This window comes from Bos indicus, chromosome X (genome assembly GCF_029378745.1).
Source record: "Bos indicus isolate NIAB-ARS_2022 breed Sahiwal x Tharparkar chromosome X, NIAB-ARS_B.indTharparkar_mat_pri_1.0, whole genome shotgun sequence".
In the NCBI taxonomy this organism is placed as follows: domain Eukaryota; kingdom Metazoa; phylum Chordata; class Mammalia; order Artiodactyla; family Bovidae; genus Bos; species Bos indicus.
The window spans coordinates 16,521,096-16,547,869 of NC_091789.1; the positions used below are offsets into that span (position 1 = coordinate 16,521,096).

The following is a 26,774-nucleotide window of genomic DNA, read 5'->3' on the forward strand; positions in this document are numbered from 1 at the left end:
TTATAAATTTACTTTAGAATTTTTGAGGTCTTGATCAAGTTCCTCAAGTTAAGACCATCAGCTCATCTCACTCTGGCTATTCGAGAGATTAGGATTGCCCTATTCCACAATCCCACGGGACTGTATGTGGAGTCAGCGCACACCGTATCTTGTTAGACTCTTTACAACCCGCCCCCCGAGCCCGGGCCTTGTCTGTTTGTTTGTTTTGATTCCTAGTAAAGACAAGAGAGAAGCAGTCCTCAGGACAGGACAATAAAGCTTGGAGTTGGAGATCACCAGCCTAGCCGAGTCTGTTGGTCTCTTCTGTGTCTCAGGTATGGGGAGAGTGCAGTTGTCTAAAGCCTGGCCTGTGAGTCTTTTAGAGTTCTTTTCACTTCCAATTCCTCACCCCATGAAACAAAATCATCTGTGCCCATGTAACAGTTCTTTAGATCTCCCACCTCTCAAAGACAGCCTTGGTTTTACTTTGCTATAACTCCTATTGAGAATCCTAAGTCCTTAGAAACTGGGCCAGTTAGTTATTTCTTCATTAGAGCTCCTCTCTGGGCTACCTCAGAAGCCCCTTTCCTCAGTCTCTGTGCCCAGAAGCAGAGTGCAGGTTTTCAATATTTTCCCCATTTCAGCAAGTACTCTCCAAGAATATCCTCCTGGAGGGTAAAGAGAAAAAATTTTTATTTCCTAAATATTTCAAGTTCTTGAGTCTGGAGGGCTACAGTCCCTGGGGTTGAAGAGTCAGACACTACTGAGCAATACTTGAGCTCTATATTCCTGTTCACAGTTCCTCCCAAGAGGAGATCATGGGGCCCTCTGGCAATCAGGAACTTTGACCACCCAATTATTGCTCAGTGAACACTTGATGGGCAGAATTTTGTAAGTATGAATAGTTGGATAGGCTGAGTATAGTTAAACTCCTCAAATTCTGTAGCTTTCTTCCCTCTAATCCCATGATCTGGCATCTAAATTCTCTTTTGAAAAAGACAAGAACAAATCATCCCCACCCATAGTCATAACCACAAATAAAAAAAAAAATACGTACATTGAATATAATTAGAAGACATTGTCTTCATAACTTTCAAAGCCAATACTTTAATGCTCGCCTTTAACCTATATCCCAGAAAGAAGGGATAGATAAAAAATAAAAAAGTATTATTTTTCTTTCCCACATACTTTTAAATGTGCAAGTATTTCGTTGAATAATTTTAAATTAAAACACTCACATACTTCATTTGCATATCATAAGGGATGGAATGTCCCCACCAAATTCATGTGTTGAAACTCTAATCCCACCGTGATGTTATTAGGAGGTGTGGCCTTTGGGAGGTGATCCATGGGAGCCCTCATGAATGGGACTAGTGCCCTTATAAGAAAAACCCAGAGAATTAGCTAGCTACTTCCTTTGATACGAGGACACAGCCAGAAGACAGACTTCTGAAACTGGGAAGAGAGCCCTCATCAGAACCCAACCATACTGGCCACCTGATCTCAGACTTTTGGCTTCCAGAACTGTAGAAAGTAAGTTTCCATTGTTGACAGGCCATCCAGTTTACGGTATTTTGGTATAGCAACCAGAGCTCACTAAAACACATAGCCAACTTGTCTTTCATGGATAACTTTGTTTTATTCAAAAGAGAACACAGTCTGAACCCTCAGAGGGAAGTCCCCAAGGTTAAGGTCATTGGCACATGCTACATTCAAGTGGCTCATCTCATCTCCATATCTGGTGGCCAAGAGGAAAATAAGAAACTCCTTGGAAAAAGAGAATTCTCTCTGTGATGTCATGATGTCTAGTGGCTGCAAACTTTGAAATCATGAAATAACCCAGCATCTGTAATTTAAACTTTATTTTATATCTATTGTTAAATTACACAAAATCAGTAAATGGTTTGTAAAGCTACATCATTGGACAGATGTTTACAGTTGAAGTCATGGGATTTACATGATGATGACCAAAATGTATATTTATAACATCCCCTATATACAATAAATCAGTATAGACAGAGAAACTGCACTTAATCTCTGCAAACCATGCACACCACAGCAATAACACAAAATATTTTTTTCTGTAACAAGCTTTTCCACTGGCTCGGGCTTCATCCTTCTTTCCAACAGTACCTATCAGCTTTAAGAGCAAACATCATCCATTAAAACAAAATGAAACTGAAATACCACAGTGATCTACAGAATCATTAGTTTAAAAACACAAAGTACACAAAATAGTTTCACTCTAAAACAGTTTGACTTTAAGGTATTTTGGATTTTGAAAATTTTTTTCCTTTCAGTTTTCCAGTTCTCAGATTCCCAGGACTGCGATACTGTCAGGCAAAACAAAATTTAGATCTACTGATACAAGCGCAGAGTCAAAAACATTTTTTAACCCAAGTACTCAGCTTCTTGTCCAGTTTGTGGCCTTATTATTACAGATGAAACTAGATCATGCAAATGAGCAGATTGTACAAGATGTGACTTTATGGTCACATTTCTAAGCATGTCCCTCATGAAAACATAAAAGCCACTTGCAGTTGCCTTTCTGCTTTACAGCCAGAGGCTTAGTGTAAGTCCTTACGAAAGGATAGCACAACCCGTAATATGGAAGCTGCCCAGAATCAGGATGTTTGCTAGCACAGTGGGTTATATACTTCTTTTTGGCCCGTGCAATTCAAACTTGATACCCTGAAAGTATTTTTGCACAGACTTCCAATACCAAATCACTTTCTTCAACCCATATGCTTCTGATGTTTAACCTCACTGCAGAATACTTTTGCCTTTTCTTTTCTCAAAACTAAAGCTGGTACACGGCTCACCCAAAGTATCGAGGTAAAGCTTTTGGTGTTACTGAATAACATTGGCTATCCTAGTGCTTATTCCAACCTTGTTTTTCTCTCGTAATTGTCTACACTCTGTCAACATGAAAAAGAACTAATGGGCTAGAAAGAGACAGCCCAACTGGAAACATTACAATAAAAATGTACAAAAAGTAAATAACGATTCATTCACATTCAGGTTCAATTCTATCTGATCAAGAACAGAATACTAACTTCAGCAATATTTTAAGACACGCTATCCTGTTCAAGAGTTTCTTGATAAGGATCTCACTACACAAACATTGATAAGACAATTCTATAGAAAGAAAGTCCTGACTTTAATCCAGGATTATATATCACAATAAATTCAGCAACACACCATTTAGATGATGAAGAGAGATTCTAAAACGGGTTAGTTTGGAATGAGCACAACTCGGAGAAGCTTTAAAATGAATGAGAAGCAGCGCCAAAAAGATTCCAGAATTGTTGAAATTACAGTGCCCAGAAATCGTCTGGAAATTAGATCTTTACATTGGTACTCCATTTGGAAAAAGTGTTTGGTTTAGTATGAGATACACCCTGTTTAAAACCTTTAAATAGCAGAAGGTAGAAAAAGTTTAAAATTTTAAACATCTCAAATAACAAGATGAGTCCCTTTCTACTCAAAAGCCAATATTTTTACATAAAACTACTCATGTTTGGGAGAGAAGTTTTCCATTTTCTACTATTTGGTAAACTCTACCATCAGTTCTTATTTTATTTAAATAGATTCTTGGTTATAATCAGAAGAAAATGAAGTTTTGTGTTTAGTTTGTTTTATGTTATATTCATGCTTACCCCTGGAAAAAAATGTTTGCTTCCAAGATTGGGTTTCAACAGTGTGTCATGAATAATGTAAAGTCCATTTCTTAGGCATAAGTTAAATGGCCACATTTTATGTTTCCACTTTGTCCCTATGACTAATTTAAGAACTTCTTAAAATATCTAAACAGCAATTTCTGGTGAGTCTGGTTTGGCTTTTGGATTTTATAAATACTCCAACAAACCAAAAAAAAAAAAAAGGCAATTTAATTACATATTGAAATTTGTTTTACCCACGCACAGTAGAACACTGAATTGAAAGGCAACTGTAAAGGCGACATCTTAACTTTTTTGAACTTCCAAACTTTAGGAAGCAGAATGTGTTTGGACGCTCTCATGTTTGAGGATTTGCCCTATTTTGACTGGCGCTTTGGGAGAAGTGTGTGAAAGCCTTTGGGAGCCACTTAGCGCCATTTCTCTACGCTGCCTATATAGTCATGGGTGCCATTGCTGGTGTTGCCATCGCTCTGCTCTTGGCCTGAATTCTGCTTCTGGCTTTCCTGGTTCTCCTTTGGACTTGGATTCTGACCCGAGCTCTGAGTCAGATTCTGAATCAGATTCTGAAACAGATTCTGAGTCCCACTCTGACTAGCATTCAGGTTTGGGTTCTGACTCGGATTCTGACTCGGATTTGGGTTCTGGCCCTGACTCTGGGTCTGGTAATGGGTCTGAAGGAACCTTCCCTTCAGAAATTTGCGTTGTTCCTGACGCTTCCGTCTAGCTTCCTGATGCTCCTTCTGCCTCATAAACTGATACCTTTGCAAAAAGAGATCTTTTGCATAGCTGTACAATTCCATATCCAGAAAATTCAGTCCCTCAATACGTTTTTGGAGTTCCTCATTGATTTCTACGCTAGAGGCCCTAGTGGTGTTATACTGGGTAAAGGGAGAAATAAAGTTCATGTTGAAGGTTTTCTCAAACAGATACTGGGTCTTCCGCTGAAACTCAGTGAGGCCGAAGAATGCCATGTGCTTCAGATTCGATTTGGCACTTTCCAGGAGGACCTTGTTCCTCTGCTTTTCAGGCATGACTGACAGGTTGTAGCAGCCAACGAGTGTGAGGTCGGACAGCATGCGCACCTGGCGGTTGTTGGCTAGGTTGTAGGGACAGTCCATGAACTCTTTCAGGGGGCAGCCAGACCAGTCGTCTCCAGTGTAGCAGCTGGGCAGCTCTTCAGAAGTTGGGGGCCTGCCATCGCAGACGTGGAGGGACGCTTTCCATGTTGCCCCTCTCTGGACATGCCTCCACTCACTCAGGTACCGGGACACTGGGTCTCGGAGGATGGTGATATAGTGGAAGTTCCTGTGGACAAAGCACAAAGGCCAGTGGTCAGGGCTGTAGCTGACATAGGTGGAGTCAGGGAAGGGGCATGGCATATGTGATGTTCACTGGTCAGGAAGGGAGGCCCACTAGCCTGTCCAGAGAGCTCCTTTTTAAAGCATATACATCGGGTGGAAAGGCCACTCCCCCTTCCTCCTTCCCCCTCTGTTTCTCTCTCTCCAGCTACTGACGAAGTCCTCCCAATGACCTCATTTATTTCCTACTCCCCACTCCCAAACTCCCATTAACTGATCATGAAATGGAGACTCAATGGAAATGAATGATTTTACTGAAGTGATAACAGGTTGACAAGTACTCAAGTTCTAATCTTTCTCACTAAATACACAAAAGCATTCTTCTAATAGCTAGTCTAATCAGGATATCTTATTAACAAAACCTTGTTGAAAGAGTGTCTGATATGATGCTTTTGATTCTGGGTGCTGTCATAACATCATGGCTCCTACGTGATGGCAGTGGAATGTGAAGATACGCAGTGCAGACCGGAGCCTCCAGAAATAAACACTGTGGTTAGTTACTGACTGAAATAGACATGGTAGCTGCCAATGGCATATATATCAGTTACTACCTCGGTTTCAGCCTTCACTCAACGTGCTAATATTCCCAGCAGAGGCAAGTTAACTCTATCAGTTCCAAAATGCCCTTTTTCTTTACCCACTGAAAGGACACCCGGATGTCAGCATGTATGGAGGCTTTGTTGTGTTACTGTCTTCACTTTAAAGCTGCAAACTGATAAGAGTTCTTTGCTCACATAGCAGACTAGTAAACATTTAAACCGCACACCCACACACACCCATACAGAGCAGGTGCATTCACACACACATGCACGCACAGCAGAAGCATCCTGGCTTATGATGTGATCAAGGGAAAAACAACTTTGCAGCTGTACTTTAATTAAGAAATGAGCTTCCATTCACGTTCAGTGGATGAAAGATGAGGTCATGGATGGGCCTATTGTGGAAGGAAGATGAAAATACTGAATATTAACATTAATTTCTTAAAGGAAACCTGGGGAATGGCTTGTAGCTTTTCTGAAGTTTATTCTTTCCCACCTGAGGGATGCTGCTTCTGCACCCAGGAGTGAGGAGCCAGATGGAACCAAGTCAAGCACCCGACTGGCTAGGTCTGCTGGCTGATGTCCTCTGAACAAACATTCCTCCCAAGTCTTGGGCTCTGAGCAATGCAGGCACCCTGGGATCTATCCTGGGTGCTTCTCTTCTCTTCATGGTGTTCCCTCTGCCTAGCGTAACCTTCCTTCTTTCACTGGAAAATTCTAGACATCCTGCAATTTCCAGTCCAAGTATGATCTCTCCTCCGAGATAATTTATCCCACACCTGTTGCCAATCATCGTCTCTTCTTCAGTGACACTGGCACCGTTAACTTTGGCTAAAATATTTTTGATACTGAATCACAATTTTTTGTTTGTATTTCTGTTTAGGTTTTCTGCGACAAGAACTCTACATATTCTTCTTTAACTCTCATCTCATCCTTTTCAATGTTGTACCAGACACAAAGCAGAATCCCAGTAACTCCTTTAATTACTTCTTTAATGAACTATCCCGGGGAATAAGAAGGAGAGAGTTGGGAACTGGTAAGGTCATGCCTCATCATAGTAAAAACTCTGGAGAATCTAAGTGACTGGCAAAAACCATAAAAAATTTAAAATATCACCTTCTATGATATTGTGGAGTAAACAAGCATGGGATACAAGAGAAGCATCCTGGAGTGAGGCTGGAGGGGTGGCAAACCCACGTTGACTGGCCTCACTCTTTTGCCTGCCTGCGGCCACTCAGATTCATTTTTGTAAAGACCCACTGCTAACAACTAGCAGATTTTCTTCCTCAGTAGCCTTGACCAACAAAGGTGACTGCTGTTTCCATGGGGTCCGAACTTCTATTCCTTGCTTTGGTATTCATTCATTCACTCCTTTGGTACAGATTTATTAAGCCTTCATGCTAAGCCTGAGGCCACAGCTTTATGGCAATTAGTCTGATTATTTGGAAAAAAAAGAGATTTATGAAGACCACCGACACACTTGGATTAGTCTTTCAACCAGCTTTTCCAGGCATGCATTATAAATGGGTGTTTAAAAGCCCCATGATGGAGTCACCTTCATGCTCAGCTGACAGTCCTCCAGCGCACATTTGTTTTACTGATTTAAGCCAACAGTGACATCTTCTGGTAAATTCTAGAGTGCACCCCTTGTGCATGCCTGTGGCTCTGCTCCCTAAAAACTCTCCCTTGTCCTTCAGAACAGATAGATCATAACCACCAGGGTTAGTGTCTGAACCAGTGTTTTGTAAGCACTATCCCCACGTGGAGAGAGAGAGGAGGCAGACGAGGAATGCAAAGGTGGATATTGACAGAGCCTCTCATGGTACGGGTGTGTCCCTCCTCCAAGCTGAAGGTCTCTCCTAGTGCCTGTATGAAAGGAGGGCCGTCCAAGGTGGGCAGCCTCGGGGTCTCTGCACTGTGGGATTATCACAGCAGCAGAGAAATTAGAGGCGTCTACACGTGTGCATATCCATATGCTGGTAATGACAGCTACCATTCACTCAGATGCCAATAGCTCTGGAGAGTCAGGGATTGCCAGCAGCCCTCTTCTTCCAGGGAAAATAGGTCCAGGGTGCCAGACTGCCTCAATTAGAAACACCTGATGCTGCTCGGAAAATGATCCTTGGGTGAAAAGGAAGATCAGCTAAAGGTGGGTCTCCAGGAATGTCCAGTGGCCTCCAAATGGCATAGTGTGTTGGAGGTGGAAAGGCAGTTGCAGATAACACCTAGAAGGTTTCACAGGGCTAAGGATTGAGGATGCTCATTATTCTAAGTGAGGGGTTGTCAGGGAAATGTCAGAGAAGACCCCGCCACACCCAGAGCAACTGAGGGTGTGAAAGCCCAAGCCAATGGCACAGTGAGTGGAGAGGCAAAGGAGCACTGAAACATAGGTGGCACTCTTGCTGTGCTTGTTTGCTCAAGCATCTGTGTGACTGGCACTGGAAAAGGGCCTGATTATTGGTGTTTAGTTTCTAAGTCATGTCCGACTCTTTGCGACCCCATGGACGATGGCACGCTAGGCTTCCCTGTCCCTCCCCATCTCCTGGAGCTTGCTCAAACTCATGTGCATTGAGTCGGTGATGCCATCCAACCATCTCATCCTCTGTCTTCCCCTTCTACTCCTGCCTTCAATCTTTCCCAGCATCAGGGTCTTTTCTAATGAGTTAACTCTTTGCATCAACTCTTAAGACTTCATGCTAGGCCTGAGGCCACAGCTTCATGGCAGTTAGTCTGATTATTTGGAAAAAATTTATGAAGACACACTTGGATTAGTCTTTGTGGCCAAAGTATTGGAGCTTCAGCTTCAGCATCAGTCCTTCCAGTGAATATTCAGGGTTGATTCAGGAAGAGGCCCTGGAGATGCCCACAGATAAGTCACAGGGCCTGGAGCATCCCTAACTCATGCGCTATTAATGACTGGAGTGGGCACAAGGCACCATGAAAGCACCTTGCAGTGATTCCCAGCCAAGCCTAGTAATAGAAGGGTTTCTGTAGCTTTGTTTTGAAAAACAAGGAAGAATTAGATAAGGCAAGAAGAGTGAAATGGAGTATGACACAGAAAGGTCAGAATGAGCAAAGGCACAGAGGCATAAAACTAGCCTGCTGTGTACAGAGGAAGAGCACAGGAAACCTCTAACTGGGAGTTACTGGGAGTTACTGGCTAGTGGCAGGAATGGAGGATGGAGAAGTGGCCATGGACAGGGTCGTGAAAGGCCTCAGATGCCACATTAAAGAATTGAGACTTCTGGGATTTCCTGGCACTCCAGTGGTTAGGACTCAGCACTTTCACTGCCTAGGGCCCGGGTTCAGTTCCTGGTCAGGGGACTAAGATCCCTCAAGTTGTTAGGTTCAGCCAGAAAAAAGAAAAAAAAGGATTTAGATTTATGAAGACAACAGAGAGGCCTTTAGAGGGTTTTAGGCAGGGGAGTCATACGATGAAGCCTGTGTTTTAGAAAGATCACTGTGTATGGTGTGTGGTGGAACTGGGGAAGTGAGTTGATGTTACTGTAGAAAACAAGACAGAAGAAAAGAGGGCAGACTAGGGAGGCATTTGGAGGCGGGGTTGAAGTAACAAGACTTAGGGACAAAATGAATGTAGGGGAGAGGGAGGAGGAGGGGTAAGGAGGGCTCCCAGGTCTCTGACTGAATGGACAGATAGAGAGCCTCAAAGAGTGATCTGGGCTTAAGATGTGGAGTTGTCAGCAAAACATGATGGCTGCAGACCTTGAGGACTGACTTAGGGAGCATTTGTTAATTCCACGTGTGTGGCTTCAGGTATTGGAAGACAGCATTTCAGAAACCCCGTGGCTTCTCTTCTTTATGTTAAATATAGTTTCCAGCTATTCTCTCCACTGCTTCAGGTCCCCTCACTATGCTTTTGTTTGCCTCTGAACATATTCCAGTTATTTGGAATGTGCCCTCTAGGCAGAGTCTGACAAGGAACAAGTAGGGAGTCTATCACCACCCTCATTCTCGACACCGTTTCTCTTAATGTGGCCTCATATCACATCAGCCCTTTTGGCAGACTGCTGACCCACCGTCAACTACCTTCTTTCATTGTTTCACACGCAGGTCATTTGAAAACCCACTCTGCTTTGTCCTGAACAGATGCAGTTTGTCTGTGGCCCTGTTTAATTTCTTCTTGGTAGAGGCAGTCTAAGGCTGTCAAAACGCATCTGGATTTTGATTATATCCCCTGATATCTTCACCATATCTTCTTCTTGTCTTCTGGCAATGCCTGCATCCAGGCATTGATCAAAACAGAACAAGATGCAGGCGAGAGCAGGTCTCTGGTAGCTGCTGGAAATCTCCCCTTCAGGTTGATAAACCCAAAGGGTGCTGCTGAATGCTGTGATTTAATTTTAAACGAGTGAGCCAATCTCGGCCACAGAAAAATCACACTCAGCCTGTTTCAGTTAGTAGGGATTGGACAGAAATATCTTGTGACCAAACATGTCACTTGATTAGGATGACCAGGTGTCACATCTTTAGAGTCGTGACTCCCCCTCAGTTACCCATGTTGATTTAAAGACCCTTGTTTGGTGCCTCTATGCGACCATGGGGCCTCGACAGGCAGGACATAGTGAAACATTTGCCATCCTCTGCAAGTCCAGGCCAACTTTTGCTTGTCATTGGTAAATAAATGTGGAAACAACAGCAACCAAAGAAAGAGTGGCCCAGGAAAGAAATCCGGGGGCCACCCTTGACTCCTCTCTCTCGCTTACCTTCAATGTCTGAATTTTCCCCGAGTCCTGCTGATTCTAGTTCTTTTTTTTTTTTAAAACACTTTTATTAGAGTGTAGTTGCTTTACAATGTTGTGTTAGTTTCTGCTGTACAGTAAAGTGAATCAGCTATATGCATACACATATCCCCCCCCTTTTTTAAATTTCCTTCGCATTTAGGTTATCACAGAGCACTGAGTAGAGTTCCCTGTGCTATATAGTAGGTTCTTTTTAGTTATCTGTTTTTATACATGGTAGTATATATCTGCCAATCCCAACCTCCCAGTTCATCCCACCTGCCCTTCCCTGCTTGGTACCGATACATTTGTTCTCTACATCTGCGTCTCTATTTCTGCTTTGCAAATAACTTCATCTATGCCAGTTTCCTAGATTCCACATATATGGGTTAATATATGATATTTGTCTTTCGCTTTCTGAACTCAGTTCACCCTGTGTAACAGTCTCTAGTTCTTATTAGCTCCCAAATCCATCCTTTCTACCACTGCCTGGGGTCAGGCCCTCATCACTTTTCTACCTGATCACTGAATCAGTATCCTGGCCCACCTCCCTGTCCCCGGACTGACATCCATTCCACACTCTCCTATGACACACATCTGACCTACCACTCCCTAGTTAAGACCTCTTAATGGCTCCCTATCAGTTGTGACATGAAGTGCAAGCTCTCCACTGTGACCCACAGCCTTGTGGCTGGCACCTGACAACCACCTTTCTTTGTCTTCAGTCTGATCTCTATTAAGCTCCCTCGACACGAGTCTTTCTCAACCATGAGTAATTCGAACCCTCCCACTTCCATTTCCTGACCCTAAGACATTTGGAAATACCTGGAGACATTTCGGTTGTCACAACTGGGGAGCAGGTGTTACCGACATTTAGTGAGTTGAGTCTAGGAATGCTTCTAAGCATCCTACAATGCAGGCTAGTGACCAATTATCAGCAGTGCCAAGGCTGACAAACCCTGCTATATATTCTATGTTCCAAGTATGCAAAAGTAATTTTAATGTTCTACATTGGTTCCAGGCAAAGATCCTACAGGTCCTTTCCCTTTGTATATGGAGTGCCTACTGTTTGGAATGGCTCCAATCTGTCTTTTGTAGATCACCTGGAAACCTCCAAGACTAAACTCAAAGATTGCCTCCTCCATGAACCTTTCCTTGACCTTCCGGGGCAGAGTTACCTACCCTGGTATTCCTGTTTCAACTGTGCTGGTATTCTCCTATTGTAACATTCTGCACAATGGGCTATGATTGTCTAGTGATTTGTCTGCTTCCCCCATTAGACTATGAGCTCTGGAAGGGTAGGGACCATGTAGCATTTATTAACATAAGCCCCCGCCCTGGGCCTGGAATAATGTCTGACATAAAATAAGTGATTAGTAAAAGACTGTTAATTGGATGTCTGCAGCAGAAACAGCAGAGCTTACAGTGAGCTCACAAGAAATGCCTATCGTCGTCTTTGATACAGAAAAGCCACTAGATGTCAGTATTAAATAACAGATCTACCATTTTACACCTGTGAAGGAACATTTCGGAGAAGGCAATGGCACCCCGCTCCAGTACTCCTGCCTGGAAAATCCCATGGACGGAGGAACCTGGTGGGCTGCAGTCCATGGGGTCTCGAAGAGTTGTACACGACTGAGCGACTTCACTTTCATTTTTCACTTTCATGCATTGGAGAGGGAAATGGCAACCCACTCCAGTGTTCTTGCATGGAGAATCCCAGGGACAGGGGAGCCTGGTGGGCTGCCGTCTATGGGGTCACACAGAGTCAGACATGACTGAAGTGACTTAGCAGCAGCAGCAGGAACATTTTAAGGGGCTCTAGCTATGAAGGATATCTAGTTACATTTAGCACTTGTCACTGACTTTCTGTGTAGTAGTCCAATTTTAAAGAAGGGTGGGAAGTTTAAGGATATTAAGAGTATGTAAATGGATACAGTGACAGACTATTTTTCAGTTCAGTTCAGTTCAGTCGCTCAGTCGTGTCCGACTCTTTGAGACACCATGAATTGCAGCACGCCAGGCCTCCCTGTCCATCATCATCTCCTGGAGTTCACTCAAACTCACGTCCATCGAGTCGGTGATGCCATCCAGCCATCTGTCGTCCCCTTCTCCTCCTGCCCCCAGTCCCTCCCAGCATCAGAGTCTTTTCCAATGAGTCAACTCTTCCCATGAGGTGGCCAAAGTACTGCAGTTTCAGCTTTAGCATCATTCCTTCCAAAGAACACCCAGGGCTGATCTCCTTCAGAATGGACTGGTTGGATCTCCTTGCAGTCCAAGGGACTCTCAAGAGTCTTCTCCAACACCACAGTTCAAAAGAATCAATTCTTCGGCGCTCAGCTTTCTTCACAGTCCAACTCTCACATCCATACATGACACTGGAAAAACCATAGCCTTGACTAGATGGACCTTTGTTGACAAAGTAATGTCTCTGCTTTTCAATATGCTGTCTAGGTTGGTCATAACTTTTCTTCCAAGGAGCAAGCGTCTTTTAATTTCATGGCTGCAGTCACCATCTGGAGGGGGGATCCCAAATCACTGTAGATGGTGACTGCAGCCATGAAATTAAAAGACGCTTGCTCCTTGGAAGAAAAGTTATGACCAACCTAGACAGCATATTGAAAAGCAGAGACATTACTTTGTCAACAAAGGTCCATCTAGTCAAGGCTATGGTTTTTCCAGTGTCATGTATGGATGTGAGAGTTGGACTGTGAAGAAAGCTGAGGACCGAAGAATTGATGCTTTTGAACTATGGTGTTGGAGAAGACTCTTGAGAGTCCCTTGGACTGCAAGGAGATCCCACCAGTCCATCCTAAAGGAAATCAGTCCTGAATATTCATTGGAAAGACTGGTGCTGAAGCTGAAAGTCCAATACTTTGGCCACCTGATGTGAAGAATTGACTCATTGGAAAAGACTCTGATGCTGGGAAAGATTGAAGGTGGGAGGGGAAGGGGACAACAGAGGAAGAGATGGATGGTATCACCGACTAAATGGACATGAGTTTGAGTAGACTCCGAGTTAGCGATGGACAGGGAGGCTTGGCATGCTGCAGTCCATGGGGTCACAAACAGTTGGGCACGACTAAGCGACTGAACTGAAATGGATAGAATGAGAACCATACAGTTTTCATGATCACTGAAACAGATTATCCTGAAATAAGTACCCAAGTTCTAAGTCACAGATTTTGAGATTTGGCAGAGCAAGAAGAAACTTTTGAGATGGCAAATCATCTAAATCAATGTCTTCACTTTAGACGTAAAGAACTCAAGGCCTTGGCAGCAAAGATTTGCCCACAAGTCACAAATGGCCAGTGGTTCTTGGGAATCAATCTAACTGCAAGGAATATTCCTGGGCTGAAGGCATATATTTTTAGTAGTTCCTGTCTTTGTGTCTATTGATTACCTAGGATGGTATAATAAACCATGCCCAGAACAGACCAGTAATCCTTAAAAAGGGGAGGCTTTTGGCTGCAAAGAGAGGGCATTTCCTTATGCCAACTAGTTGCACAGCGAGGAGCTGGGGGCATTGGTGTCTGGAACTTAAACCTGTGGTTCAGATAGTAAAGAATCTGCCTGCAATGCAGGAGGCCCAGGTTCGATCCCTGGGTCAGGAATATCCCCTGGAGGATGGCATGGCAACCCACTCTGATATTCTTGCTTGGAGAATCCCATGGACAGAGGAGCCTGGTGGGGTACAGTCCAGGGGGTTGCAAAAAGTTGGACACGACTGAGGACTAACACTTTCACTTTCACACTTACACATTAACTTACACATCAGCTCCCAACAATACTGTGAGTCAGATATAGTTATTCCCATTCTGAAGATGAAGAAGCTGAGACTAACAGAGAATGTGATTTGACCCAGTGCCTTGCCACAAGTTAAGATGCTGTTCTTGTTCAGCCGCTGAGTCATGTCCGACTCTGCGACCCCATGGACGGCAACACACCAGGCTTCCCTGTCCTTCACTATCTCCTGGAGTTTGCTCAAACTCATGTCCATTGAGTGAATGATGACATCCAACCATCTCATCTTCTGTCACCTCCTTCTTCTGCCCTCAATCTTTCCCAGCATCAAGGTCTTTTCTAATGAGTCAGCTCTTCGCATCAGGTGGCCAAAGTATTGAAGCTTCAGCTTCAGCATCAATCAAATAGGATCGCTCAGGTATGAACCAGTTTCTCTTTGACTGTAGAACATATATTCTCCCCATCCTACTACTGGGACACAAACCCAGGGCTTCTATGAACAAGCTAAGGATGTGGTTCTCACATCATGGCCCGGAATTAGCAGCGTCAGCATCACTTCATAAATTATCAGAAATGCACATTCTTGGGTCAAACCACTGAAGCAGAAACGCAAGGGCTGGAGCCCGGCAATCTGTTTTAACAAGCTCTCTGGGAAATTCCCTGTTAGCTCCCTGGGCTTTCCTGATAGCTCAATTGGTAAAGAATCCACCTGCAATGCAGGAGACCCTGGTTTGATTCCCTGGGTTGGGAAGATCCACCGGAAAAGTGATAGTCTACCCACTCCAGTGTTCTTGGGCTTCTCTTGTGGCTCAGCTGGTAAAGAATCCGCCTGCAGTGCAGGAGACCTGGGTTCGATCCCTGGGTCAGGAAGATCCCTGGAGGAGGGAAAGGCTACCCACTCCAGTATTTTTTCCTGGAGAATTCCACGACAAAAAAGTATAGTCCATGAGGTCTCAAAGAGTCGGACACTGTGGGAAATTCTGATGCACGTGTGTGCTTGAGAACCACTGTCCTAGGCATGTGGCTTCAGACATCAAAAGTCCCTCAGAGATCCCAGGGGTCCCCAGAGTGTGGACAAGTGACCCCAAGAGACAAAAGCATGCCAAAACAAGCCTAAGGAAGCCCACTGCTGTCCAGGGAAAGCCCAGAGAACTTGGCCTGAGCAAAGTTATGAAGATTATGCTGTAAACGTTTAAATTTCCTTTAAGGCCACTGGTTCACAAAAGGCCACAATAAGTTTCTTCTTGCATCACTCAAAGGGGAAAGAAATATAAAAGCCATTTTTTTAATGGAAGGAGACCACTAAAATTGTACAAGTTAAGGTCATAGGAGTGATCAATAAAAAGTTAATTTAAGAAAGGAAACAAATTCTTAGCCCAAATCAATAGGACTGAACATTTTGTTACACCTGTAGCTTAGTTCTGTATTTTAAAGTTCAGCTTTTGCACATCTTGTTCATGGAGTAAGGATTAGTGCTACAGAAATAAGAAGTGTGGTTGGTGGTCCTAAGTAGACTTCAGAGTGGGGCTCTGCATGACATCGAGTCATTAATGCGGAAGGTCTGGGCTCCTTCCTTGGTTGATGATGTTGAAACCAACTGCACGGAACCTCCCATTGCATGTAAATGACTAGGTCAAGACAAGGAGGATGGCTTACAGATCAAACAACTTTAATATGTGAGCGTAGATGAAACACAAGTATAGTTAATTGATTCAAAGGCAATCCCCTCTGATGGGACCGGATCCCCCAAGCCCTAGGATTGCCATTTTAACTGCTTTTCTTGAGTGACTCATATACCAGCAGTCCCCAAAGAGGAGTTCCTTAAACGCTATGAGCAGCCGTGGTAGCAGACTCATGTAGGAAGTGTGGGACTTGAAGACGGGACAACTTTGAAGTGGGTGGATGCTCATTTAGATATGTTGTCTTTGGTGCATTTGTCAAACCATTCTTGTGGCTTAGCAGTCATGTTTGGTCTAGTGAGAAATGTGAGCCTTTATAGTCACATAAAGTGGATTACTTCCAATCACTTGATTGTCTTCACTACACTGGATGCTGAATGTCTCTCCTTTTCCCCCTTTAAGCTGATGCTGTGACCAATTGATGCTGGGCAATGCAAGAGAGGTGGAAAACAGGACCCATCCTTGGGAGCCCACTGATCTATAAGACAGCCAAGACTTTCACTGGCTCCTTGAATGGCTTGACTTAAGAGTACTTAGCAGTACACAAGCACTCCAGGAAAAGTATCTCTGGGACACAAAGCTAATTTAGAATAGGCTGAAGGTCTCACACCCCTCCAAATAAGCCATCCAGTTCTCCTGGCCAGGGGTTTTCTGCTGTTCTTCACACCTCACCCGAAGGAAGGAGCAGTTGTGTGTGCGTAAAGTAATACCTTGATCAATGCCTTAATTAACTGATGCCCCCCCACCCCTGGTTAACCAAAAGTTAGCCTGTGCGTACTGTGGGGAAACATTCAACAAGGCACAAATAGATTTTCCTTAAAAAGAAAGATGATTTGCAATGCCATTCTTCTTTCCTGCCTTTACAAGGCAGGAAAATGATGGTTTCTTATTTGGTGAAAGGGAAGGAGATTTCTAATGTCTGTAAATTTGAACCCAACATGGAACTCTTCACAGTACTTCACACAGAACTCATCACCACAGTCCTGGTGATGTTTACTTCTTTTTAAAGGAAATCTAGTTCCTCTCCTTCCCAAAGCCCAGTAGGCTCCAAAGTACATAAATCTAAGGACTTTTGTAAACAGTGAGAAGGCTGAGATTTTTAACAAGATGTGAAATTCCAAGCTTTATGACCCGTAGTTACCTGCCTTCACCAACTCAACTGCTTGGCAGCATGAAAAGTTTTGCTGCTTACCCTGCCTTCTGAATTTTCTGTGTGTTCTAAAATTACTCCGTGAGTCTCGGATCATCAGTACTCAGTGTGGTTCTGAGGTGGAAAGAACTTTTAGAGAAAACCCCTTCCAGTGTGGAGATGAGGGGCCTCTTGAAGGGCATGATCCATCCATGTCCCATAGAGACTAGTTCTGCCACTGATTAATCAACTCATGCTTCCTGCCTTCCCTTCCAGGGACTCCTCCCTCTCCACATGGTACTTCTCAGCTTCTGGAGTATTTCTATGTGGCATCTTCTGGCAAATTGTCATCCCTCAAGGGGTGGCATCTGAGGCAGCCAGAGAGAGGAGTTGGTTTTCTTCCTTTCTCCAAAGAGAGCAGGCAGAGGCGAAAAGGGGTAAACTTCACCCAGGGGACAGACAGAAGGAAGCCAGAGGAAATGTCTAATTGCTGCCACTGGGACCACCATGGTTAAGGTCTTGCTCTCTGGATAAGCATCCTTGGTATCTCTTGTCGTGGGTCTCAATGAAGATAACATGACTGTTAAATATAAAGTTCTTGGAACTGAGCTTGGAACCCAGCAGTTAACAAATGTTAGTTCCTATTATTGTTACTGTTTTTGCTCTACAGACATGGGTATTCAGCCAAAAGATGTTATTCAACCTTCCTAAAAATCACAAAGCTAGCTAATGACTGTCTGTCGGGTCTGTGTGATTCCTAAGCTCAAATGCTTGCCCGCTGCCCTGGCTGATGGTGCCCCATTTGGTCTTTGGCCAAGCATGTCTGAGCCTGCAGCTGTGTGTTCTCACTGAGTCATCCACCCCTACTTAGACCTGAGCACAGCCTGAGGAGCTACAGGCCAAGGGCACAAGGGCCCTGGCCAGAGTAGGAAGTCTCAGGAGGAGGAGGGAGTTGGATATGCCAGGATGTGAAAGGAAGGACTGCTTCTAAGGTTTTTGTGGGCCCCCGATAGAGCCTTAGGAAGGGGAGCTGAGCATGGCAGAGGTGGGGGCCAAGGGTGGGGTGTAGTGGACCACCATTCTCGCCCCCACGTCCCATTACACAGATAAGGAAACCAGAGAGGTGGCTCCCTTGCCTTCTCCAGATTGTGGGAAATCTGGAGGCCCACGGGATCCTTTCTTCAGGGACTCCCCCAAAGACATGGAACCAGGTAACAGGCCTTCTGCAGATGGCGGGCAGTCAATAAAGAGCATTTAAGGTTCTTCTCAGCAGGCTGCAGACAGCTGCACTGGTTCAGCTGGGCCGCTGGCCATGTGCTGTCTAGGAGGCAGGCACCTTGGGTGCGCGTGGGGGAAATTGTTAGAGGAAAACTAGTCTAGATAAATGTCTGCGCTCAGCATTGTGGTATTTTCCAGAACAGCACAAGGGAAAAGTTTTCCCCTCCATGAAGGCTGCCCCTTCTTGAGTCCTGGGTTGATTTTAATGAGCTCTAATATTGTTGTTAGGTGCTGAGAGAGACAAAGTGCAAACCCTGGCTTTTGTGGGGGAAACAGACCTCGTTTACCATTTAAACTGTGAAGAATGGGAGCCATTCAGAATTTCCAGGGTTGGCTGAGTTGTGCCTCCATTCCCCCGGGGAGCATTTTTTTTTTTTTTTCCTGCAGGTATTCAGGTTGCAAAAGTCACAATTACTGGATAACATGGCTGGGCTGTATGTGTGTGGAAATGAGCATCGTGTATAGCACCGGGCACAGCCTGGTTTCCCCACAATGATAACATGGAAAATGGAAAAATAACTCGCTAATCCCCCACTCTGTTCATTTCCAAGGCAAGCCATTCAATATCACGGTAATCTAAGTCTATGCTCCAACCAGTAACGCTGAAGAAGCTAAAGTTGAATGGTTCTATGAAGACCTACAAGACCTTTTAGAACTAATACCCAAAAAAGATGTCCTTTTCATTATAGGGGACTGGAATGCCAAAGTAGGAAGTCAAGAAACACCCGGAGTAACAGGCATATTTGGCCTTGGAATACAGAATGAAGCAGGGCAAAGGCTAATAGAGTTCTGCCAAGAGAACACACTGGTCATAGTAAACACCCTCTTCCAACAACACAAGAGAAGACTCTACACATGGACATCGCCAGATGGTCAACACTGAAATCTGATTGATTATATTCTTTGCAGCCAAAGATGGAGAAACTCTATACAGTCAGCAAAAACAAGACCAGGAGCTGACTGTGGCTCAGATCATGAACTCCTTATTGCCAAATTCAGACTGAAATTGAAGAAAGTAGGGAAAACCACTAGACCATTCAGGTATGACCTAAATCAAATCCCTTATGATTATACAGTGGAAGTGAGAAATAGATTTAAAGGACTAGATCTGATAGAGTGCCTGATGAGCTATGGATGGAGGTTCATGACACTGTATAGGAGACAGGGATCAAGACCATCCCCATGGAAAAGAAATGCAAAAAGGCAAAATGGCTGTCTGGGGAGGCCTTACAAATAGCTGTGAAAAGAAGAGAAGTGAAAAGCAAAGGAGAAAAGGAAAGATATAAACATCTGAATGCAGAGTTCCAAAGAATAGCAAAGAGAGATAAGAAAGCCTTCCTCAGCACTTAATGCAAAGAAATAGAGGAAAACAATAGAATGGGTAAGACTAGAGATCTCTTCAAGAAAATTAGAGATACCAAGGGAATATTTCATGCAAAGATGGGCTCGATAAAGGACAGAAATGGTAGGGACCTAACAGAAGCAGAAGATATTAAGAAGAGGTGGCAAGAGTATACAGAAGAACTGTACAAAAAACATCTTCATGACCCAGATAATCACGATGGTGTGATCACTGACCTAGAGCCAGACATCCTGAAATGTGAAGTCAAATGGGCCTTAAGAAGCATCGCTACGAACAAAGCTAGTGGAGGTGATGGAATTCCAGTTGAGCTATTTCAAATCCTAAAAGATGATGCTGTGAAAGTGCTGCACTCAATATGTCAGCAAATTTGGAAAACTCAGCAGTGGCCACAGGACTGGAAAAGGTCAGTTTTCATTCCAATCCCAAAGAAAGGCAATGCCAAAGAATGCTCAAACTACCACACAATTGCACTCATCTCACACGCTAGTAAAGTAATGCTCAAAATTTCCCAAGCCAGGCTTCAGCAATACATGAACTGTGAACTTCCCGATGTTCAAGCTGGCTTTAGAAAAGGCAGAGGAACCAGAGATCAAATTGCCAACATCCTCTGGATCATGGAAAAAGCAAGAGAGTTCCAGAAAAAACATCTATGTCTGCTTTTTGACTATGCCAAAGCCTTTGACTGTGTGGATCACAATAAATTGTGGAAAATTCTTAAAGAGATGGGAATACCAGACCACCTGACCTGCCTCTTAAGAAACCTGTATGCAGGTCAGAAAGTAACAGTTAGAATTGGACAAGGAACAACAGACTGGTTCCAAATTGGAAAAGGAGTACATCAAACCTGTATATTGTCACCCTGCTTATTTAACTTCTATGCAGAGTACATCATGAGAAATGCTGGGCTGGAAGAAGCACAAGCTGGAATCAAGATTGCCAGGAGAAATATCAATAGCCTCAGATATGCAGATGACACCACCCTTATGGCAGAAAGGGAAGAAGTAAAGAGCCTCTTGATGAAAGTGAAAGAGGAGAGTGAAAATGTTGGCTTTAAGCTCAACATTCAGAAAACTAAGATCATGGCATCTGGTTCCATCACTTCATGGCAAATGGATGGGTAAATAGTGTCAGACTTAATTTTTCTGGGCTCCAAAATCACTGCAGATGGTGATTGCAGCCATGAAATTAAAAGACACTTACTCCTGGGAAGGACAGTTATGACCAACCTAGATAGCATATTAAAAAGCAGAGACATTACTTTGTCAACAAAGGTCTGTCTAGTCAAGGCTATGGTTTTTCTAGTAGTCATGTATGGACGTGAGAGTTGGACTACAAAGAAAGCCGAGTGCCGGAGAATTGATGCTTTTGAACTGTGGTGTTGGAGAAGACTCCTGAGAGTCCCTTGGACTGCAAGGAGATCCAGCCAGTCCATCCTAAAGGAGATCAGTCCTGGGTGTTCATTGGAAGGACTGATGTTGAAGCTGAAACTCCAGTACTTTGGCCACCTGATGCGAAGGGCTGACTCATTTGAAAAGACCCTGATGCTGGGAAAAATTGAGGGCAGGAGGAGAAGGGGACAACAGAGGAAGAGACGGTTGGATGGCATCACCAACTCAATGGACATGGTTTGCGTGAACTCCGGGAGTTGGTGATGGACAGGGAGGCCTGCCATGCTGTGGTTCATAGGGTCACAAAGAGTCGGACATGACTGAGCGACTGAACTGAACTGAATCCCCCACCAACCTCTCTAACTCAGGAAAGAATCCCATGGCATGCTGGAGTGAGTACAAGAAGGGGAACCAGAGACACAAAGATCGTGCTGGAACAGAAAGACTGATTTTGAACGTTCTGGAGTGTTAAAAGCTCACAAGAGCTCCAGAGGTACTACGCATCAAAGGGTCATTTTTCATGGTATAGATAAGAGACTCTGGACCATTGCATTTCCTCTCTAAGGCAAAAAGGGAGTGGTGTAGTGCTGGGGAGCCAGGGGCCAAGCGCTCCTCCAAGTTACAACTGAGTATCACCCTGGGATGAGCTGAGTCCTTGAGAAAAGATATTTTTTTGTACTTATCCAACATGTGCCTGAGTGGTAAAACTTACAGTGTGTGAAATCAGACAATGATAATGTTGTGAAATAGAATTCCTGGTTCCATTTTGGTTGGTGAAAGGACAAGTATCCTACAATCTTTGACAACATAGAAGCTCTCATTTATTTATTTATTTTTGGCCTTGCAACGCAGCTTGCAGGATCTTAGTTCTCTGACCAGGGATTGAACCTGGGCCATGGCAGTGAAAGTCCAGAGTCCTAACCACTGGACTGCCACGGAATTTCCTAGAAACTCTTTTAAATGGCACTTTCCAAGCACCATTCAGGGCCAGCTGGGACCTTAGTCTTTTGAGAAGAGGTAGGGCTATCTTCTCACAGAGCAGGGAGCCTGGGTAGTGCTCTGTAGCCCCCTCCACACATATTCTCCAGATGGCTGAAAACCACATTCCACGTGTGTAAACCCACCTGCCTGCTGAAAGCAAAGCCCTTGTGACAGGGGCTGATGGGAGTACCCACAGATGAAGGCAACAGATCCATATTTTGCAGAGTAGCAGGGCAGGCCGGCCCCTCAGAGGTCATCTGGTCCAATCACTTTACCAACAAGAACACCAAAGACCAGAGATGAATGACAGGGACTTGCCCCAGGTCACATGAGTCGTCTGTGGCAGAGCTCTGACCCGAAACCAACTCTCTGACTCCTTCCTCAAGTTTCAGAATATCATACTCAAGGTGACTGACAAAAAGGAACCAGCTTCAGGAAAAGGCTGCCCCTCTGTTTGGTAGAAGCTCATTTATCCTCCACCGCAAGATTTGAAAGACATAAAGAAGGGCTAAAAGTCAATGCTCAGACTAAGAAAGATGTCTGACTCTGATTTTCCAACTGAAGGCAAATGCTTGCGGGAGCAACACCCTCAGAATCTATCTTCCATTAATCATACGCTAGAAAGACATGTCAGTGGGGAGTCAGATTCATTTACATTCTGCAGGAGCTGCTGACAGAGCTTCCCCCTTCCCGCTCCTCTGGGCTTGGCTTTTCTCCCTGGAATTGAGGTTAATTCTCAGAGATAGTGACCCACAGTAAGTTGGACTGAAGTCCCCAGATGATTACTCTAAATGACATCTCCCTTCCCACAATACTTTTTCAGAAAGGTCATCTGAAAAAAGTCTATTGATACCCTGGGAGAAGGAAGGATAAAGGGAAAGAGGGAGGAAGAGAAGGAGGGAGGGAAGAAGGGAAGGCTGGTCAGTAACAGTCAGAAGTTTCATATGAAATGATGGATGACTCACTGCTCTTATATCATTCATTCCTCACACAGGACAAAGTACAGAACTACCATTTTACAGATGAAGTTTGAAATTCAAACAAAAGAAGTGACTTACCCAAGGATACACAACCCATCAGCAGTGGGTGTAGAACCCAAGTACCCTAACTCCCAATTATCTGTTTTCCCCACCATTCTCTATTGCATAATAAGCCCCTAATGGATGTCTGGGCAGTCTATTTCTCTTGTTTTGTGTTTCCAACCAGGCTGCACATTCCTTAAATGTTAAGACCACTTGGGGGAATTCCCTGGTGGTCCAGTGGTTAGGACTTGGTGCTTTCACTGCTGTGGCTGGGGAATTAAGATCCTGCAAGCTAAGCAGTGTGGCAAAAACCAACAAACAAAAAACCTGGTAATAAAATAGTATGTACAGTATTATTTAAGATTTAAAAAAAAAGACTACGTGGCATTTCTGTTGTCTGTCAGCACTGGGCCCAGCATCTTATGGGATACAGATTGGTGGATCACTTGATGGAACATCTCCCATCAAGCTTTGGAATTGGCCTCGATATTCCTCTTTGCCTTCTTCCACCTCTCTGTGTATCAGCTCCTTCTCTCAGATCATTCACCACTAAACAATTCTTCCACCTCTCTGTGTATCAGCTCCTTCTCTCAGATCATTCACCACTAAACAAAGTCCAAGTGCATTATTCCTCAAGCCACATAGGCCTCTTATTCCAAACACTAACCTGCCTCTGGCTTGCTGCCACTCCTCAGGCCCCATGTTGGCATTCCCTAGCCAGGAGAGACTATTGCACACGCAATACCAGCTGAAAGAATGAAGAAGGCCTCTTCCTCTCAAACATTACTGCACTAAGGCCCGAAATCCCACCCTTAGCTAAAATTTACTTTGTTCTTCATGGTGGCTAGAAGCTGCTGCCCTCCAGTCTTCATCATCCCCATCCCTCTTCCTCTCACCTTTTCCTGCTGGACTCTCCTGGCTTAGGCTGCTGGAAACCTTAGATCTGGAAAGAAAGTGCTAAGAGAAACTCCATTCATCAAGGTGTCATGTACTTGGCACCACCAGAAGGATTTCCATTCTGGAGGGGGCATTCCCCGAGTAGTCATGCTGTACCCTCTTCACTTCCGGCAGCAGCAGCTGGTAGAGTATGGAATCACATCCTGTAGGTAACTGGCTACTACATGCCGGTGAAAGGCTGCTTCAATAGTCCCGATCAGGATGCCTGATCTCTTCTGCTCAAAGAAAGCACAGGAATTTAAAATGAGGCCATTTGGTGACGGTTTTGATCAGATAGCTTTTCCTTTCCAGAATCATGAATCAGTCATGAACACACCAAGTTAAAACAAGATTTGATTTCCCTGGGGCTATTTCTGAAGTCCTCTTGTTTCCCTGCTCTACCTCCTTCCCACTGAACACTCAGGAGTCAAGGTGTTACTAGATAGAAATGCACGGCAACCTTCACCTTCTATTTCTCAGGTCATTTTCAAGGATTAAAGAGCTATTATTCCAAACATTTTTGAAGGCATAACACTCTTTGTCCTTTTCTTCTGAAAAGTTCTCTATGCCTATATATATATATATATATATATATATATGTATATTTTTAGCAAAGCACATTTTCTTTCTTTCTCATTAGATCTTTACAATACACCTGTGAAATAGATAAGGCCAGTCCGTTTCACAGAGGCAGGTATTAGTGCACAGAGGTGAAAGGTCACACGGCTAGTAAGGGATCAAGTTACCTATGTCTGAAACCCATGTCTAGACATCCAGACTAATGTTGCCACCCCATGCCACTGTGCTCATTTATTTGAGAATGAAAGGAATTTTCCAGGAAGCAGTACAGACCTTTTTGCAACACCCTAATAGGATGTGCAACCAGGGCCAGCCTCATGGGGTGGTAGAATTTTCAGGGCTGCTGGAAAGCACAGCTGCCTCTCCTACAGTTGGCCAGGAAGCCACAATGTTAGGTTTATTCCTTTCATTTAAGGATCAGCCGTGTGTGTGTGTGTGTGTGTGTGTGTGTGGTGGTGGGGCGGGGGGTGAAGAGCAGGCAATATAAGGTAGATGGTCATGAAGTCAATAAGACTTATCAGTCATTTAGATGGCATAGGATCTCCATGACTTCTAAGATATCCCTCCTATAAGTTTAATAATCAGCTCACATTGGGGAGGGGGAAAAGGGGTGTTCAGGGCATAGAAAGAGATGGGCATCAAGTTTTAAGGAAGGAACAGGAAACTAAGAAGGAAAACTGAGGACTCCAAAGGCAAACATGGCTGTCTTAGACTTTTTCTAGAACTAAGGACCCATCAAGAATCTCTGGTTTAAAAGTAAGGGTGAAAGCAAAGATATAAAGGTAAAGCACAAGGCTTCACAAGGGAAATGAGCAGACTGATTTTTCATTGAGTAATGCCCACGATTTATCACTAAGTTACTGGTCCACATGTATCTTCTATCCTATGCCTGCACACAGGGATATCCCAGCACGCAGACTCCTATGAGGGAAGCCAACCAAACTCTTCCTCCCTGTGCCTCACACCTCTGCTTCTGCCAGTCTCCCAGGCACAACACCACCTGCTTCTCTCTACCTGTCTCTTCAAACAGGACTGTCTTCTCAAGCCTTCCTTCCTCCTGATATCCATAGCTGAAGCAGCCATGCCTTCCTTGGGAGCCTCTAGAAAGGGTAATCTTGACTTCTTTCCAGGAACTCTGTTCATTTGACTTTCTGATGTTGGTGTTCATGCCCAAGTCCCCTTTTCCTTCCAAGGCTGTGGGCACTGTGGAAAGAGGGCAGGACTGGGTCCTTTTTATGTTTCTTTCCCTCTCTTCCTATGGAGGTAGCTGACCCCGAGTCTAGAGACGCACTCATTGATAAAAGCTTTGTACTTAAGAGCTCCGTCTCTGGGGTCAGAAAGCTCTGGAAGCAAGCTCCAGCTATGCAACCATGTGCAAATTACTTAACCTGTTGGTCTTGGTTTCCTCACCTCTAGGCACGCATTTCACGGTGTTGTGATTCTTCAATGAGATAACCCATGTTAAATGCTTAGCACAATGCAGTGACCTGTACGTGTTCCACAATGATTGCTATTCTTACTGTTCTTCTCACAATGAAATGTACAGTCTTCTCAGGCTCCCTTTATCAATCACCCAACAGAGACATCATCCCAGAAACAAAGGGAATCGTGTCAGGAGGGTTTGTTCAATGCCCTGACTCACACTCTAATTACAGCCACATTTACCCCATCAAAATGCAAGGGAAGACAGGAACTGGTTTCAACCTGAATCCACTATTTCTGGAGCCCACACACTGAATGCTGCCGGAGCCTCCACTCCCTGAGCAGCGGTTTGTAGAGATGGAATAGCGGCAGTTTTTCATTTTCCAGAGTCCACTCACCCTTCCAAGAATCTCAATGCCTCATTGATTCATAATACAATGCATAAAGATTTCATTTTTCCTGCCCACAGTGATACATTATGGAAGCAATCTGTTTTGCCACTGAAAAGTTTGCTTAGTAGAAAAATTTGGAGTTTTGACATTCAGGAAATTACAGTCATCTGTAAAACACGATTGATATGCCAAGGCTAACATTTTCATTGCACTCGCAGAGCCAGAATAACTATGATAAAATATGTGTTACCCCACACACGTTTCAGGATCTTTTAAGGAAACATTTGTTAGCTCTGAGACCCCTCCCAAGGCTCTGAGACTGTAATGGCTGTGCCAGTTAGCTGTTCACCATTCAAAAGGGGTATCTCCATTGACCAAACTGAAACCTGGGTCCTCAGAGAAAGCAACGGCCTAACATGTCTTCTGACTTGGCCTTGGCTGGAAGCTGGAGGCACATTTTCTCATGCTACCACAGTAAAGACATGAGAGAAAACCAAGGCAAATGAGTTTAAAATATTCCACCCCCATTGAGGAATTGTTAGTCAGCCACAAAAGGCCCAGGTATA

The 26,774-nt window shown here is 44.2% G+C and overlaps 1 protein-coding gene across 2 annotated transcripts in view; it reads right to left on the reverse strand.

The window, feature by feature from the left end:
- Positions 1 to 1,610: 1,610 nt before the first annotated feature.
- Positions 1,611 to 26,774, reverse strand: part of HS6ST2 (heparan sulfate 6-O-sulfotransferase 2) — a 404,806-nt gene continuing 379,642 nt past the window's right edge. For both annotated transcript variants that reach the window (XM_070784763.1, XM_070784764.1), the window contains one exon: positions 1,611 to 4,964. In XM_070784763.1, coding sequence (XP_070640864.1) covers positions 4,067 to 4,964 — 898 coding nt within the window. In that variant the 3' untranslated portion in view covers positions 1,611 to 4,066. The remainder of the gene's footprint in view (positions 4,965 to 26,774) is intronic.